Source organism: Euphorbia lathyris, chromosome 10 (assembly GCF_963576675.1).
Source record: "Euphorbia lathyris chromosome 10, ddEupLath1.1, whole genome shotgun sequence".
In the NCBI taxonomy this organism is placed as follows: domain Eukaryota; kingdom Viridiplantae; phylum Streptophyta; class Magnoliopsida; order Malpighiales; family Euphorbiaceae; genus Euphorbia; species Euphorbia lathyris.
In genome coordinates this window covers 38,846,029-38,861,479 of record NC_088919.1, presented here as the reverse complement: position 1 = coordinate 38,861,479, position 15,451 = coordinate 38,846,029, and the positions used below count along the sequence as shown (strand labels likewise).

The following is a 15,451-nucleotide window of genomic DNA, read 5'->3' as shown; positions in this document are numbered from 1 at the left end:
GAGAGTTTGAGTCTCTCTCACTTCAAATCTTTTTTTTTATTTTATGATCTTTACTTATTACTACATTTCTTGGTCGAGAGTTCGAGCCTCTCTCACGCCAAATCTATTTTTTCCCTTTTGAACTTTACTTATTACAACTCTAAAACTGAAATCAACAAAAATCAACTTTACTTATTGCAACTCTAAAGCTGAAATGAACAAAAATCGCTTAAAACTACCTTAACAATGGACAACAAAAAAAATCCCTTAAAACTAACATAATAATGGACTAAATAAATTTTATTACATGATAAACACTTATTGAACTAAATAAATTTTAGTATATTAACTTTATTTATTGGTAAACTTTTTGGTTGAGAGTTCGAGCCTCTCTCACCCCGAATCTATTTTTCTTTTATGAACTTTATTTATTACAACTCTGAAACTAAAATCAACAAAAACATCAGTTTTACTTATTACAATTCTAAAGCTGAAATGAAAAAAAAAAATCGCTTAAAACTAACATAATAATGGATAAATAAATTTTACTATATCATTAACACTTTTTGGACTAAATAAATTTTAATTTGTCCCATGAATTTGTCAAAAAAGTTTGATTGACCCCATGAACTTTCAAAACGTCTCAATAGCCTCTCAATTTGCATAAAATATTCAGTTAGTCCCTGAACTTGCACAAAATGTAATCAATTGAGCACTCGATTGTAAAAAAGTAAGTTAAATGCGAAAGATGTATTGTACAAGTCTTACAAAAAGTAAAACGACCAAGATCGGGTATGTAGTTCTAATATTAAAGAAGACAAGTTTTATAGTTGAGCAAGTAAGAACTTCCTTTTTAATCCATTTTTGAATTGTGTAATAATATTATAAGATGCGTGGAATACATCTTCCGCATTTAACTTACTTTTTTACAACCGAGTGATCAATTATTACAGTTTACGCAAATTCAGGATGTTAACTGAACATTTTATGCAAGTTAATGGAGCTACTAGAACACTTTGAAAGTTGAGGTGACCAATCAAGCTTTTTAGACAAGTTCAGAGGATAAATAATTTATTAAGCCTAAATTTTACTATATCATTAGCTTTACTTATTGCTACACTTTTTGATTGAGAGTTCGAGCCTCTCTCACTCCAAATCTATTTTTCCTTTATGAATTTTACTTATTACTACACTTTTTGATCGAGAGTTCGAGCCTCTCTCACTCCAAATCTATTTTTCCTTTTTGAACTTTATTTATTACTACAACTCTAAAACTAAAATCAATAAAAATCAACTTTACTTATTAGAACTCTAAAGTCGAAACCAACAAATATCGCTTAAAACTAGCATAATAATGGACTAAATAAATTTGACTACATCATTAACAATTTTTGGACTAAATAAGTTTTACTATATCATTAACTTTACTTATTACTACACTTTTTGATCGAGAGTTCGAACCTCTCACCCCAAATCTATTTTATATTAAGTGATTAATTTTATTAATATTTATTAAATAATTACATCATTTAATAATAAAAATATTTATAATATTTATACTTAATATTTATTTTTAAATATTTAATTTTTAGTTTTATTAAACAAATTTAAATATAATATTAATTTACAGCAGCGTGTCAAGGTGCAGAAGACAGATTAACTTAGTTGACACGTGGGAAAGAGTGGGCCCGGCGGCGTCAGTCAATTCAGTCTCTCACCTTTCCTTCCGTCAGTTAACTCTGATAAAAATGTTTCTCAGACCTCTTCTAAAACCACCACCACCATCACCATCACCATCGCCCTTTCTGCCTCTTCCTTCCTCCGCCTTTTCCCCTCTGTTGTCTCGCTCGATCGCAGAAGCTGATTGCATTTTTTCTTTCAATTCTCAATCATTGAATCCTTATCCAAATTCCATTTGTTTTCTGCTCTCTTTTCGTTTCACACTGTACAACCTGATCACTGCGGTTCAAAAACGAATCCGAGCTTAAAGAAATGTCTGCTATTTAGTTCACCTCTTTGTTTCTGGTTTCCTGAATTGTGAGAAATGTCTGTTGCGGAACTAAAGGCGCGCCACGTTACGGCAACGGAGACGGTGAATACTCTTAGGGAACGGTTGAAGCAGAAGCGGTTTCTGCTTCTCGACACGGATGGTATTATTTTTCTTTATGGATTACGATTTTCGTGATTTGTCTTTTCCTTGTGATTGGATATTTGTGTATGTTTCATCTTTTTGTTCCTTGAATTGTTTTTTCATTAAAACAAAAAATGGATCTGATTGAGCCTGTGGCAGTTGCGGGATATGCTAGGGCGCAGGGGAAGTCTCCGGTGAGCTTTGGGTCCACCGATCTGGTGTGCTGCAGGACGCTTCAAGGACATACTGGCAAGGTAAATATTAACTGTTCATTTAGCTTTGTATAAATTTTTTCAAAATTTATGTATTCAGACTTTTGTTCAATGGAGTAATAGTTTCTCTTCTTATGTTCTTGTTTCTTTCTGACATGTTAATTGAAAGGAATTGAGCAATTCAAAGAAATTTGTGGGTTAATACAGAACCTAGGAAGAGAAAACAGGGAAATTAGGGGAAATATGTATAAACTGTTGTGAATGTCCTCTTTTTGGATTAGTGTTCTACAATGAAAAGAAATGTAGAACGAACTGGACTATTTTGAGAGGACAATGTAATTTGAAATTCCAAATTGAACTTGAGTAGAAATGTCAGTAGAAGTGCTTAAATAATTAGATCATCAACTGAGATGTATAAAATCCCTGTAGGATTAAGTTCCACAGAACTCTTTATCGAGAACAGATGTTAGAGAACGTAAGAAGTACTTATCTCTAGATATTGTGATAAATTTTGAGAACACTCTTCAACACCTCGTTTGATGCAATAAAACATGGTAACTCATATGGAGTTCATCAACAAGCATGGCAAATTCTTTCTTTCATGTGAAACGCATTTCTCACGTGTGTTACATAATGTATAGTCATACCTTCCATAACATTAGTTTAATCTTAGGAAATCGACATTAATGTTGATTAATTGTGATTGTTTGACTTACCTTGTATAGCCTTTCTAGTGTGTATAAATATGTGTATTTGTAACCCTTTTTTCTTGATCAAGTAAATATAGAATACAATTATTTTTTTCTCTTCCCTCCTCGTTACATGGTATCACAGTGTAGCATTTGGCATCGAGTTAAGTTTCTCAGAGTTGTTTTGTTATGAGGAACATTGAGTAGTTCATTTTTTAAAATCCTCCAATTATCTCACTGCATCCCCAATCTCTCTCCCGGTCATTGATCGGCCGATCTGCAAAATTTGGTGCTAGAATCATCGCGAGTGAGCCACACACCGCCCCACTCGTCGGCGAATTCCGTTCACAGCTGTTTTTCTTTTGACAATGTCGCCTCTCTGATTATGGCTTATATGTCCAGTTGGTTCTCTCTTTTGGTGATTTTGGTCATTGCTCCTCTGACTTCGGCTTCTTTGTCCGGTTGGGTTTCTGCATTTGGTTTTCTGTGGTTCTCTGACTTTAGTGATTTCTCCAGTAGAGTTTGGCCTATTCTGCCCTTCTTTATTTTATTGGTGTGGTTATTCTTGAAGTAAACAATATTGTGGCCTTTATTATTATTGTTCGGTTGAGTTGTGGTACCTTTGGGAATGCTAAAATTACGGATCGAAAATTGACTAGAGCCAAGGATTATGGCTAATGCAAACGAACCATTTCTAGGTTTGTTAATAGTGCTGATTTAGGGGATCATTTGGTTGGTCATCCCCCACCAAGAACTGATGTCGAGGCTAGGAAGGTGTGGATGATGGCGGACTACATGTTTAATATGCTTCATAAGATGTTGGATCCCATTGTTGATGACATTATCACTCACCTTGACACTACCAAGGAATTATGGTACTATTTGGAGTCTATGTATACAAGTAAACTGGACTTGTCTCGTGTTCATAGCCTATTGTTAAAGGTTTATCATTCTGAACAGATGGATCATACTATGTTTCATTATTCGGTATTACAATGACTCTAAACGGGCCTTTGAGGAGAAACGAGCTAAATTTCCTGTTGTTGCCGATATCCAATGTATGTAAGAAGAAGAGGAACATGTATTTGTTCAATGCGGGCTTTGCTCCTCAGTATGATATAGCACGTAGTCCGATATTGACTAGCGGAACACTTCCATCTTTCTCCGATCTTTATTCTCGGCTGCTCCCTGTCTATAAGGATGGTGGTGACATGACTGCTAGTATAGTAACTCAAGAAACAACAATCTGATCAGCAATATGAATCGTGGGTCAATGGTGGTCCTCAGAATCATGCTCGTAATTCTCATCGAGTTTGGCATCATTGTGGCAGTGAGGACCACATCAAGAAGAAATGTTGGAAGTTACATGGTAGGTCTTCGCAGTACGCCGGGCAGAATACTACCAAGAAATTTGCCAACGTGGTTGCCCATGATGGTATCCTATCATCTCCTGCTCCAACAGTCACGATTTCGGTAGATAGATATGCTAGAGTTACAGTAGCTCTCTCTTGATCATGGTGTACCACAGTCTTCCACTACTGCTTTAGCTGAGATAGATAGTCATGTTGCTTGCCTCTCCACCTCATCTCGTAGGCGGGTCATTGATTATGGTGCTACAGATCATGTTATCAGCAAGACATGCATTCTTCTTTTTATACTTCTACCAATCTACCATATGTTACTTAGTGAGACTACAGCCTCGATAAATGGACATAGAATAACTCATCCAACCTACACAATTTCTTATCCTCTATTTTGTGTTTATCTCAATTTCCTTTTAATCTCTTATCAGTTAATGATCTCACCAAAGCCCTTAAGATAAATGGACATAGAATAACTCATCCAACCTACACAATTTCTTTATCCTCTGTTTTGTGTTTATCTCAATTTCCTTTTAATCTCTTATCAGTTAGTGATCTCACCAAAACCCTTGATTGTTGTATTGTTTTCTTTCTCACTTATTGCCTCTTTCAGGATCTTGGTACGAAGTAGACTGTTGGTAGAGAGAAACTGGTGAAGGACTTATGTTCTTGACTCATCTGAAGTGGTGCCAAGATCGATTGCACGCACAAGCTCCTCTCTGCTACAACTTCATTGTCAATTTGGTCATCCGTCTCTTCCCGTATTGAAGAAATTGTGTCCTAGTCTTCAGCGGGAATCTAATATGGAATGTGAACTTTGTCAATTTGCTAAACATCACAAAGTAAATGTGTTAGTTCACACTGATGTGTGGGGTCCTTGCCCTGTCGAGTCTAAACTCAGTTATCGTTATTTTGTGACTTTTGTGGATGATTTTTCTCATGTCACATGGCGTTATCCTTTAAAGTATAGTTTTGATTTATTTAATGTGTTGTACTTTTCATGCTGAAATTACAACACAATTTAATAAAATCTTCGCATTTTGAGAAGTGACAATGCCAATGCCAAAGCCAAAGCCAAAGAATACTTATCCATCACTTTCCAGTCTTATATCAGACCTTTTGTATTGTTACACCTCAGCAAAGTGGTGTGGCGTAAGAATCGACATTTGTTAGAAGTCACCCGAGCAATAATGTTTCAAATGCAACTTTCTAAAGTTTTCTAGGCAGATGTCGCTTCCACTACTTGCTATCTCATCAGTCGTATTCCTTTCGTTGTTCTAAACGTCAAATTTCGTACTCTATTCTCTTTCCTTCACAGTCTTTTTCCTTTGCACCTCAAATTTTTTGGTGTATTTGTTTCGTTCAAGATATGCGTCCTCAGATATCAAAACTTGATCTCAAATCTCTTAAGTGTGTCTTCTTGGGATACTCTCGATTTTAGAAAGGTACTCTTGTTACTCATTAGGGTGCCGCTGCAGATGCCACGTTCTTTGAAAATACATCATTCTTTCGTCCAACATCGTCCTCTCCGGCTATGCCTTCCGATAACATTGATGATGACTTCATGTAAGCGAACACGTTGTTTCTCCTCCCTTTCGGCCTATTATTCGTCATGTTTACTCTCAGCGTGTGTGCAACCTACGATTGAGGCAACTGCTGTAAGTTCAGACACCAGTATTCCCTCGTCTGTTTCGGCTCCAAACCTTACACCTTTTAATCCTAGCCCTAACCCTCCCATAGCTCTTCGACAAGGTACACGTACTTGCACTTATCCGATTTCTTCTTTTGTTTCTTATAATACATTTTCACCTTCCTCTGAGTCCTTTGTCGCCTCTTTATATTCTATTGTTGTTCCATCATCTATTTCGGATGTTATAGCTTATCCTGGTTGGCGAGAAACAATGAAAGCTCTGGAACAAAACCACACTTTTGGATCTTGTTTTTCTTCTGGTCAAGAAGAAATATATTGGTTGCAAAGGAGTTTTCACTGTTAAAATGAACCTTGATGATGCATTAGCTTGATTAAATGCTCGTTTGGCCGCCAAAATATGCTCAGACATATGGCATTGATTTATTTTGATACTTTCTCTCATATTGCCAAACTCACTTTTGTTCGGTTGCTCATTTCCTTGGCTTCCATTTACAATTGGCCGCTTCATCAACTTGATGTAAAAAATGGTTTCTTGAATGGAGATTTAGGTGAAGAGGTTTATATGGAGCAACCACCAGTGTTTGTTGCTTAGAGGGAGTCTGGAAGATATGCAAGTTGAAAAAGTCATTATATGGATTGAAGCAATCTTTTTGTGCTTGTTTTGTATGTTGACGACACTGTGATCACTGGAAATGATGACGATCGAATTACGAAACTAAAAGAGTTCCTTGGTATCTTGGATCTTTGAAATACTTCTCGGGAATAGAGAGTAGTAGAGGAATATGTCTAACGTAGAGGAAATACTCTATAGACCCATTGAATGATGTTAGCTTAACCGAGTCAAAGACTTGTGATGCTCCTATGATACCAACTATGAAGTTAACGGTTGAAGATGGCGGTTTACTTGTCTTGAAATTGAGTGTTGTAAGTCAATTCATGTCCTCTCCTAGGACATCACATTGGGATGCAATCAGTTATATTCTGAGATATCTAAAGAGTGCACTAGGACGTGGTTTATTATATCAAAACCATGGTCATCACACTGTAGAAGGTTTCATATATGCAGATTATGTTGGAAACTGTACAAATAGACGCTCTACCACTAGATATTGTATATTTGTTGGGGGGTAATCTCCTATAGTTTCTAGATCGAGTGCAGAATCTGAATACCGAGCTATGACGTAGACTAGTGTGAACTTGTTTGGCTACGTCATCTACTTGGTGAAATTGGGTTTGCGCATACAAAACCAACGAAGTTGTGGTATGATAATGAAGCATCCATCTATATTGCAAACAACCCCGTGTTTAATGAAAGAACCAAACATATAGAGGTTGACTGTCATTTTACTCGAGAAAAGCTAGAAGATGGTACAATCTCTATTCCACATGTCAGAATAGGGAGCTAACTAGCGGATGTGTTCACCAAAGCTTTACCAGGAGCACAAATCAACTATATTTATCAAGCTGGGTATGATTAATATCTATGCTCCAACTTGAAGGGGAGTGTTACAGAATGTATAGTCATACCTTCCATAACAGTAGCTTAATCTTATAAATCAACATTAATGTTGAGTAATTGTGATTGTTTGACTTACCTTGATCAAGTGAATATAGAATACAATTATTATTCACAATTATTCTTTTTTCTATTACAAGGAGATTATCAATTATCATGTTTTACGTCTCAAATTGTAAACACATAACATGTTACTTTTCACCCTTAAACTTTGGCTAAATTGATACTAATAGTTTAATATCCATCTTTGATCATCGCGATCCTTGGAGTAGCCACAACAGTGCCAGAGTATTTTCCGTGTGTTAGCTAAACCATTTAATCTGTAGTTAACTAGGTTAAGAATCCGAGATTAGCCTTTCTTAGTATGTTTCTTGGCTAGTTGTTTAGCTAGCTTACACTTTATTGTGTTTTTCTGTGGGTTAAATATACCATTAGTCACTGAACTTACATGGTTGTCTCAAAATGGTCATTCAACTTCAATTGGTCTCAATAAAGCACTCAATTTTGAGTTTTGTCTCAATTAGGTCACTCCCGTGATTAAAAGGCATCAGAATGATGATGTGGCCGATACGTCATCATGAGTCAACTCAAATCTCTGACCGAAAGGACATGTGGCAGCCGCTTGTCGTTTATTTTTATGAAAAAAACTAAATTTTGTTTTTTTTCATAAAAATAATGGACACGTGGCAGCCAAGTGATGCATACCTGGAAGACACGTGTCGCTTGATCTGAGTTGACTCATGCTGACGTGTTAGTCATGTCATCATTTTGATGCCTTTTAATCACTTGAGTAGCCTAATTGAGACAAAACTCAAAGTTGAGTGATTTTATTGAGACAAATTGAAGTTAGAGTGTCCATTTTGAGACAACCATGTAGATTCAGTGACCAATGGTGCATTTAACCCATTTTTCTGTTGATTCAAGGCAACTTGTTACTCAATTTAGTACTATACAAGTGTTGAGTTGAATGAACCAGATGGCGAGTTAGGGTGGATCGGTCAAGAAAAAACAAGTTGTCTCTTGGGTACAAGTTTAGGGGTTAAATTGTAGTTTATCAATTTCCAACTGCCTCAACCTATTTGGTACCTCGCATCTGGGGGATTGGATGAGTCTCTGAACTTTATTTTATTTGCCTGATGCATTTTTCATCCTCTTACTCTCTCCCTTGTACATTCACTTTCTGATTTATTCATATTATTTAGTTTCTGCTTCCACTCAGCCATTGTTTTGGGGAAATCTTAGGAACAATTTTCCAAGGACGGCCCGATGAGAGTCTCCTTCTACCATTCATCCAGTTCATTGTTTCTTCTTCATCTTTCTTTCTCTACTCTATTACCTTTTTTTTTACTTGAAGATTTTATCTTTACTTCTCTTCTTTTGTTTGTTCATCTTTTTCTTTTCTTAAACATCTTTTCTGTTTAAATAACTTCTAGCTTTCAGTCCCTCCTGTTGGAGCGTTTACTGTCTTCTCTCTTGAGAAGTTTTTAACCTAATTATATTTCCTGCGATACTTACCTTACAAGTTAGGGTTTCGACCTGATTTTCAATGGACAAAGGGAAGGGATTAATGGAGGCCTATTCCCGATTATGTTTAGAAGACGATGAGGAACACGGGGTGATTTTGGGAGAAGAACATGTTAATCCTACGAACCAATGTTTCTACTTTGCCGTTGGTCAGTTTCTAACAACCAAATCTGTACACCTTAAAAGTATGAAGAATATGCTAGCATCAATATGGAAGCCTGTGAAGGGAGTCACCATCACTGAATCAGATTGGAGGGGAGATGGCTGAGGAATCCATTGGAGGCAGTTGATGAGGATAATTTAGACAGTTCAAACGTTGATGAAGTTGAACAAGGGGATAAGTTTAAATCCAGGGCGTTTAGGAGCAAGAATATACCAACAAGTGGTGGCCCCTCCCGAATTGACAGTTCAAACAATAAGGAGAGTCAGAATCCACAGATTTATTCACGATCCAAAACGGCCACGCATGGAGCATGTCAGTATGGAAGTAGAATCTGATATCTTATCAAAAAACGGATATGGAGCGGGTCCTGGAGTCCAGGCCCGCATGGGGTTATGAGTCTCATAAGCTGGAACTACCGTGGGCTGCACAACCCACAAACAGTTAGTGTTCTAAAGGATCTGGTGCAGGTCCACCGGCCCATGTTAGTGTTTCTTATGGAGACAATGGTTAACTCAGAACGCATTTCAGAAATATGTAAACCGCTTGGTTTTGAGGTCATTTTGTATTGTGTTAGTATCTTAAAAGAGCTAGGCAATTGCTCAGTCTCTTATATAAAACGTTCAGCGAATTCGGCCTCTCATCTCTTAGCCAAGGTGCTCAATTCTCAATCTGTTTGTGGTGTGTTGGCATGTCCACCACCCTATCTCAATGTTGTTCTTTCTTCCGATTCTATAATTAAGAAGTGTTTTATTTCAAAGAAAAAAAAAAAAAACTTTGATACACTGTCTGCCTCTAGAATTCTGGCAAAATATGCTTACAATAGAATGATTTATAATGACAATGCTTAAGGAAGCCTTGGAAGGTTTTATCATCTAGATTGAAGTTGACTCCACTATTTTTTTGCTGTACAGTTATTGATATTTATTAACTTCATTCATCAATGATCATTCTTTTGTGGAAGTTCAATCCCCTTATTTGCTCTCTTTTTCTGTCCCTTCTGCTGCCTTTCTCGCATTTTGGCACTTTGTGGAACTCTTCAAATTCTTATGTGGCTTTAATTTGGCCTGCTTGGCCTCGTGTACATATAAATTTGAAGCTCGTTCTGGTGCTGAAATGCTTGAAAGCACATGGGCACAACTAAATTGGTGCCAATCTGTATCTGCACAGCTGGATTCTTAGATCCATGGCTTTTATTTCTTGCTTGGTTGTCTAATACAGATTTATTGTCATAAATGATTACCTCAGGCTCTTTATTATTTGTATCTCTTATAAAAACAAATAAAGAAAACCTAAATCCCATTTTCTAAGTAATAGTTAGAACTATCATTTTTGTCATCCATCGTGAATATAGTAGAGTTAATTTTGATATCAACCTTCAAGGTACCGTGTGAGAATAACCGACCTTGAGATGGATCATTCATTATATGAAAATGAAATCTGAATCTTTTAGGAACTCGCAGGTGCATTCATCAGATTGACAAAAAATAGTTTTAGGGAAAAAAAAAAGGAAATTTTAACTATTATTTCTGATATCCACATGACTAATATAAAGTTAATTTCAATACACTAATATCAACCTTCTATGCACCGCGTGAAAATAACTGAACTTTAGATGAAGTCATTTATTACTATGAAAATGAATCTGAATTTTTTAGAAAATGGCAGGTGTATTCATTGGATTGGACTGCTGAAAAGAATCGAATTGTCAGTGCATCTCAGGATGGGCGGTTGATAGTTTGGAATGCTCTAACAAGTCAAAAAACTCACTCCATAAAGCTGCCTTGTGCGTGGGTCATGACTTGTGCCTTCTCTCCAACTGGCCAATCTGTTGCTTGTGGTGGTCTTGACAGTGTTTGTTCAATTTTCAATCTGAATTCACCAGCTGATAAGGATGGGAATATACCAGTATCAAAGATGCTTAGTGGACACAAGGGTTATATTTCCTCTTGTCAGTATGTACCAGATGAGGACACGCATCTGATTACAAGTTCCGGTGATCAGACTTGTGTTTTGTGGGACATTACAACCGGTCTTCGAACTTCTGTGTTTGGAGGAGAATTCCAGTCTGGACACACAGCTGATGTGCTAAGGTATATCACTTATAGTTTTAGAACTTCAGGCTTATTCCTTTAATCCTTTTGCCATCCTCTCCATGAAGCATATTATTTTAGAAGAAAATTCTTTCCTTTAGCATGAGTATGAATGCATAAACATTCCAGAGTTTTTGACTTACTGGAGGTTTGTAATTGGAGGGCTAATTGCCATATATGTTTGAAGGAGTTTGCTTTTTGTAATCTAATAATTTATCTTTTGATGTCAAGATCATTCAGATTTATTAAGTTCCTTTTCGCATAAATTTCATTGGTATTGAGAATTGTACAACATTATAACAATCTAAATAACAATATGGAAAGTGACTTCATATTAAAATGTGGAGCAGCAGAATTATTAAATACAATGACATTCTGCATTTCAGCATCTCAATCAATGGATCAAACTCAAGAATGTTTGTATCTGGTTCATGTGACTCAACTGCACGATTGTGGGACACACGTGTTGCAAGTCGAGCTGTACGGAATTTTCATGGGCACGAGGGAGATGTTAATACTGTAAAGTTCTTTCCAGATGGCAATAGATTTGGAACAGGCTCAGATGATGGAACTTGTAGGTTGTTTGACATTAGAACTGGGCACCAACTACAGGTATACTATCAAGAGCATGATGACAATGAGGTTCGGCATGTGACCTCTATGGCATTCTCCATATCGGGAAGACTTCTCTTTGCTGCATATTCAAATGGATCTTGCTATGTTTGGGATACTTTATTGGCTCAGGTATACAGATTTACTGTAAGGATATGCCTTGTATTTTGTCTTTAAGTTCTGCAGGGATTTGAGTTTTCTTCTCCTTCTGTTGTTAATATCATTTTCCAAATTCTACATAAGGGGTGTGATGTTATCAGTTTCTAATCATCTGCACCATTTGTTACTTGAATGGATATGTGAGAATTTCCCTCTTCATATACCTTTTTCTAAATTTCACTGCAGTTTTTGCCTTTTTCTTGTGGTCTAAGTACTTGAATTTATGCTATGGTTCCTCTTGTGAGGTGTAAAGTTCTGGAAAATAATTGCATACGAGGCAGCTCATATCCCCCGCTATAAGTGCGGGTAATGTGTGCTAAACTGAGTGCTGGAACTGTTATCTAATGACTACAAATCTAGCTTTTACTCATCTGCGCCAATTAAAATTTCCTCGGATGCATATGCACTTTGCTCTGTTGTATGGATCGGTTGACTTGAATTATAATTGCAATTTCAATCATTTGCAGGCTGTTTTAGACTTGGGAGCTCTGCAGAATTCACATGAAGGCAGGATAAGCTGTTTAGGCTTGTCAGCAGATGGAAGTGCCTTGTGTACAGGAAGTTATGATACCAACCTAAAGGTTAGTCTGCAAATAAGTCACTCCATTTTTCTTTCAATTAATTCCATATAAATTTGTGACAGATTCCTTTATATAAGCTTGCTTCCCTCCAATCCAGCACATGTAATATCAAACATTTCCCTAGTAAAAGCTAGCCCCATTTCAAGTCTGATTTCTTGTTACTTGCCAAATTAAGTTCAAGGAATTCCTATTCGACACTGTCAAACTATACACTAAACCATGATATAACTTTTGACCTTAAGGGTGTTTCAACATTTGCTAAAAATAATAATAATATTTATGATACTTTACCAACACATATATAATTTTTTGAGAGAAAATTCTCTCGGGAAGCACATGTATACACCTAACCAAAACATGTCATCTTCATGCAATGAGTATTAGGTTGGGGATGACATGATCAGTTTTGAAGTGTCACTGGAACCATCTGAATGCTGTTGTCTCATGTAATAAGAAATATACTTTCGGATGTAATACCCGTCATGTATTCCACAGCTTCTATTGAAAATGTTGTGATTGAGATACAAGTATTCCAATGCCTCTTACCCGCTTTAATTTGTTTTATGTATGAACTGGCAGTAAAGTTTCAGATGAATGTATCTGATTTATCGGTGTTTAAATCTCAGATATGGGCATTTGGCGGGCATAGGAAGGTAATCTAAGGACTAAAACGGACGAATTCAGAAGGCCTACTGGATTCCTGCTTCCCCACGTCTGAATGATGGTTACATGGTGGATTCAATTTATTCTCAGGTAGCCCCATGTGAAGAAACACCATAATTTATATTGCCTCTAGTAATGTATTACAAAAGTAGTTAATTGGAACTTTGGCCTTGTTCTGTTCACGTTATCCAAATTTTAAGTTGTAATTGTTAAAAGTTGACTAGTAATACTGTATAGAATTTGTGCAAAATGCATTTTTGAGCTCTGGAGCTTTTCGTATTTTGTTAATTGACCATTTTAATTTTTATTTTTATTTATGGACTTTCATTTGAAAAACCATAAGCAAAATAAAAATTTATGTTTTAAAAAGGACTGACAAATGAAAAACAAGAGTTTTCTAAAATATGTAAGAATTTAAGGATAATGTTCAAAACATTTGATTGTTTGGGAAATGTAGATTTACTTTTCAAGTACGAAATAGTAAAATTTTACTTTTTCAAAAATGTTATCCATGTTTAATAGAAGATTTAAATAAATTTGTCAGTAAATTAGAGTTGTTTTGTGCATCTTGAAATGTCATTTTATCATCACATTGCACTTTCCAAACAAAATTGTCAATAAATTGGAACTTTTTTTTTTTTTTTGTATATTTTAGAAGACCATTTGTAAAGGGTTTTGCTATTCGTCGCCCCTATTTTCCTTACCGTCGCCTCCTGTTTGACATTTTTGCCCTTTTCATTTTTCATTCAAAAAAATGAAATTCTCTCAACTCCGAAGAACAAAACGAAGAAAAATCATGCCTCCAAAACAATGAAAAATACTTGAACATCTAAGTTTCGTATTAACCAATAATCTGAAATTTAACGAATTTAACTTGAATCGAACTTTTTTTTTTCGTTGAATTTACTCTAAACGGGTAGCCCATACGGTCCGGTCCATGGACCGACCGTATGAACTACCAGTTTTGCCTAGGCAAAATCGGGTGGCCTACCCCTTTTTACCTAGGCAAAACGGGTAGGCTACCCGATTTTGCTAAATCGGGTAGCCTACCCGTTTTGCCTAGGTAAAAAGGGGTAGGCCACCCGATTTTGCCTAGGCAAAACTGGTAGGCTACCCGTTTTCCTTTAGAAAAGCGGATTTATTTTTTTTTTAATTATAATAAATATTAAAAATTAATTAATTAATTATTTATTTGATATAAAAAACGTATAGATAAATTATTGATTGGAAATAAAAAATACGGTATTGAAGTGTCCAATTAATTTTTATTTGGTAAATTATATTTATTTACCTTTTAGAACGTAAATTTAATTATACGTAAATTATGTATTGACTGGATAGAAAAAACGTATATATAAATTATTGATTGGAAATAAAAAAATACGTAATAACGTGTGCAATTAATTTTTATTTGTTAATTTATATTTATTTATCTTTTAGAACGTAAATTCAATTATTGATAAATTATGTATTGATTGGATAGAAAAACGTATAGATAAATTGGAAATAAAAAATACGTATTGAGGCGTCCAATTAATTTTTAATATTTATTATAATTAAAAAAAATAAATCCGTTTTTCTAAAGGAAAACGGGTAGCCTACCAGTTTTGCCTAGGCAAAATCGGGTGGCCTACCCGTTTTGCCTAGGTAAAAAGGGGTAGGCCACCCGATTTTGCTTAGGCAAAACTGGTAGTTCATACGGTCGGTCCATGGACCGGACCGTATGGGCTACCCGTTTAGAGTAAATTCAAAGAAAAAAAAAAGTTCGTTTCAAGTTAAATTCGTTAAATTTCAGATTATTGGTTAATACGAAACTTAGATGTTCAAGTATTTTTCATTGTTTTGGAGGCGTGATTTTTCTTCGTTTTGTTCTTCGGGGTTGAGAGAATTTCATTTTTTTGAATGAAAAATGAAAAAGGCAAAAATGTCAAACAGGAGGCGACGGTAAGGAAAATAGGGGCGACGAATAACAATCCACTTTGTAAATGGTATTAGTAATATAATAAATATGATAATAATTGTTATTAAGTAATACATGACAAACATATTTGTTCATATTTTAGTAGGATTTTTATAACTATGATAGCAACGCAAATTTAATTTTTGGCATTCTAATATGA

The 15,451-nt window shown here is 35.6% G+C and overlaps 1 protein-coding gene across 1 annotated transcript; it reads left to right on the top strand.

Moving 5' to 3' along the window:
* Positions 1 to 1,729: 1,729 nt before the first annotated feature.
* On the top strand, positions 1,730 to 13,613 carry LOC136208746 (guanine nucleotide-binding protein subunit beta-2). The gene is made up of 6 exons (XM_065999897.1): positions 1,730 to 2,129; positions 2,270 to 2,364; positions 10,892 to 11,316; positions 11,703 to 12,060; positions 12,555 to 12,668; positions 13,295 to 13,613. Exons 1-6 carry the CDS (start codon positions 2,024 to 2,026, stop codon positions 13,328 to 13,330), a joined length of 1,134 nt encoding a protein of 377 aa, XP_065855969.1. The 5' UTR covers positions 1,730 to 2,023; the 3' UTR covers positions 13,331 to 13,613.
* Positions 13,614 to 15,451: the final 1,838 nt, after the last annotated feature.

Coding starts and splice junctions, on each gene's coding strand:
- LOC136208746 (XM_065999897.1), top strand. CDS start 2,024: ATGTCTGTTGCGGAACTAAAGGCGCGCCACGTTACGGCAACGGAGACG. Junction 2,365..10,891: donor TTCAAGGACATACTGGCAAG/GTAAATATTAAC, acceptor AGAAAATGGCAG/GTGTATTCATTGGATTGGAC. Junction 12,669..13,294: donor GTTATGATACCAACCTAAAG/GTTAGTCTGCAA, acceptor TTTAAATCTCAG/ATATGGGCATTTGGCGGGCA.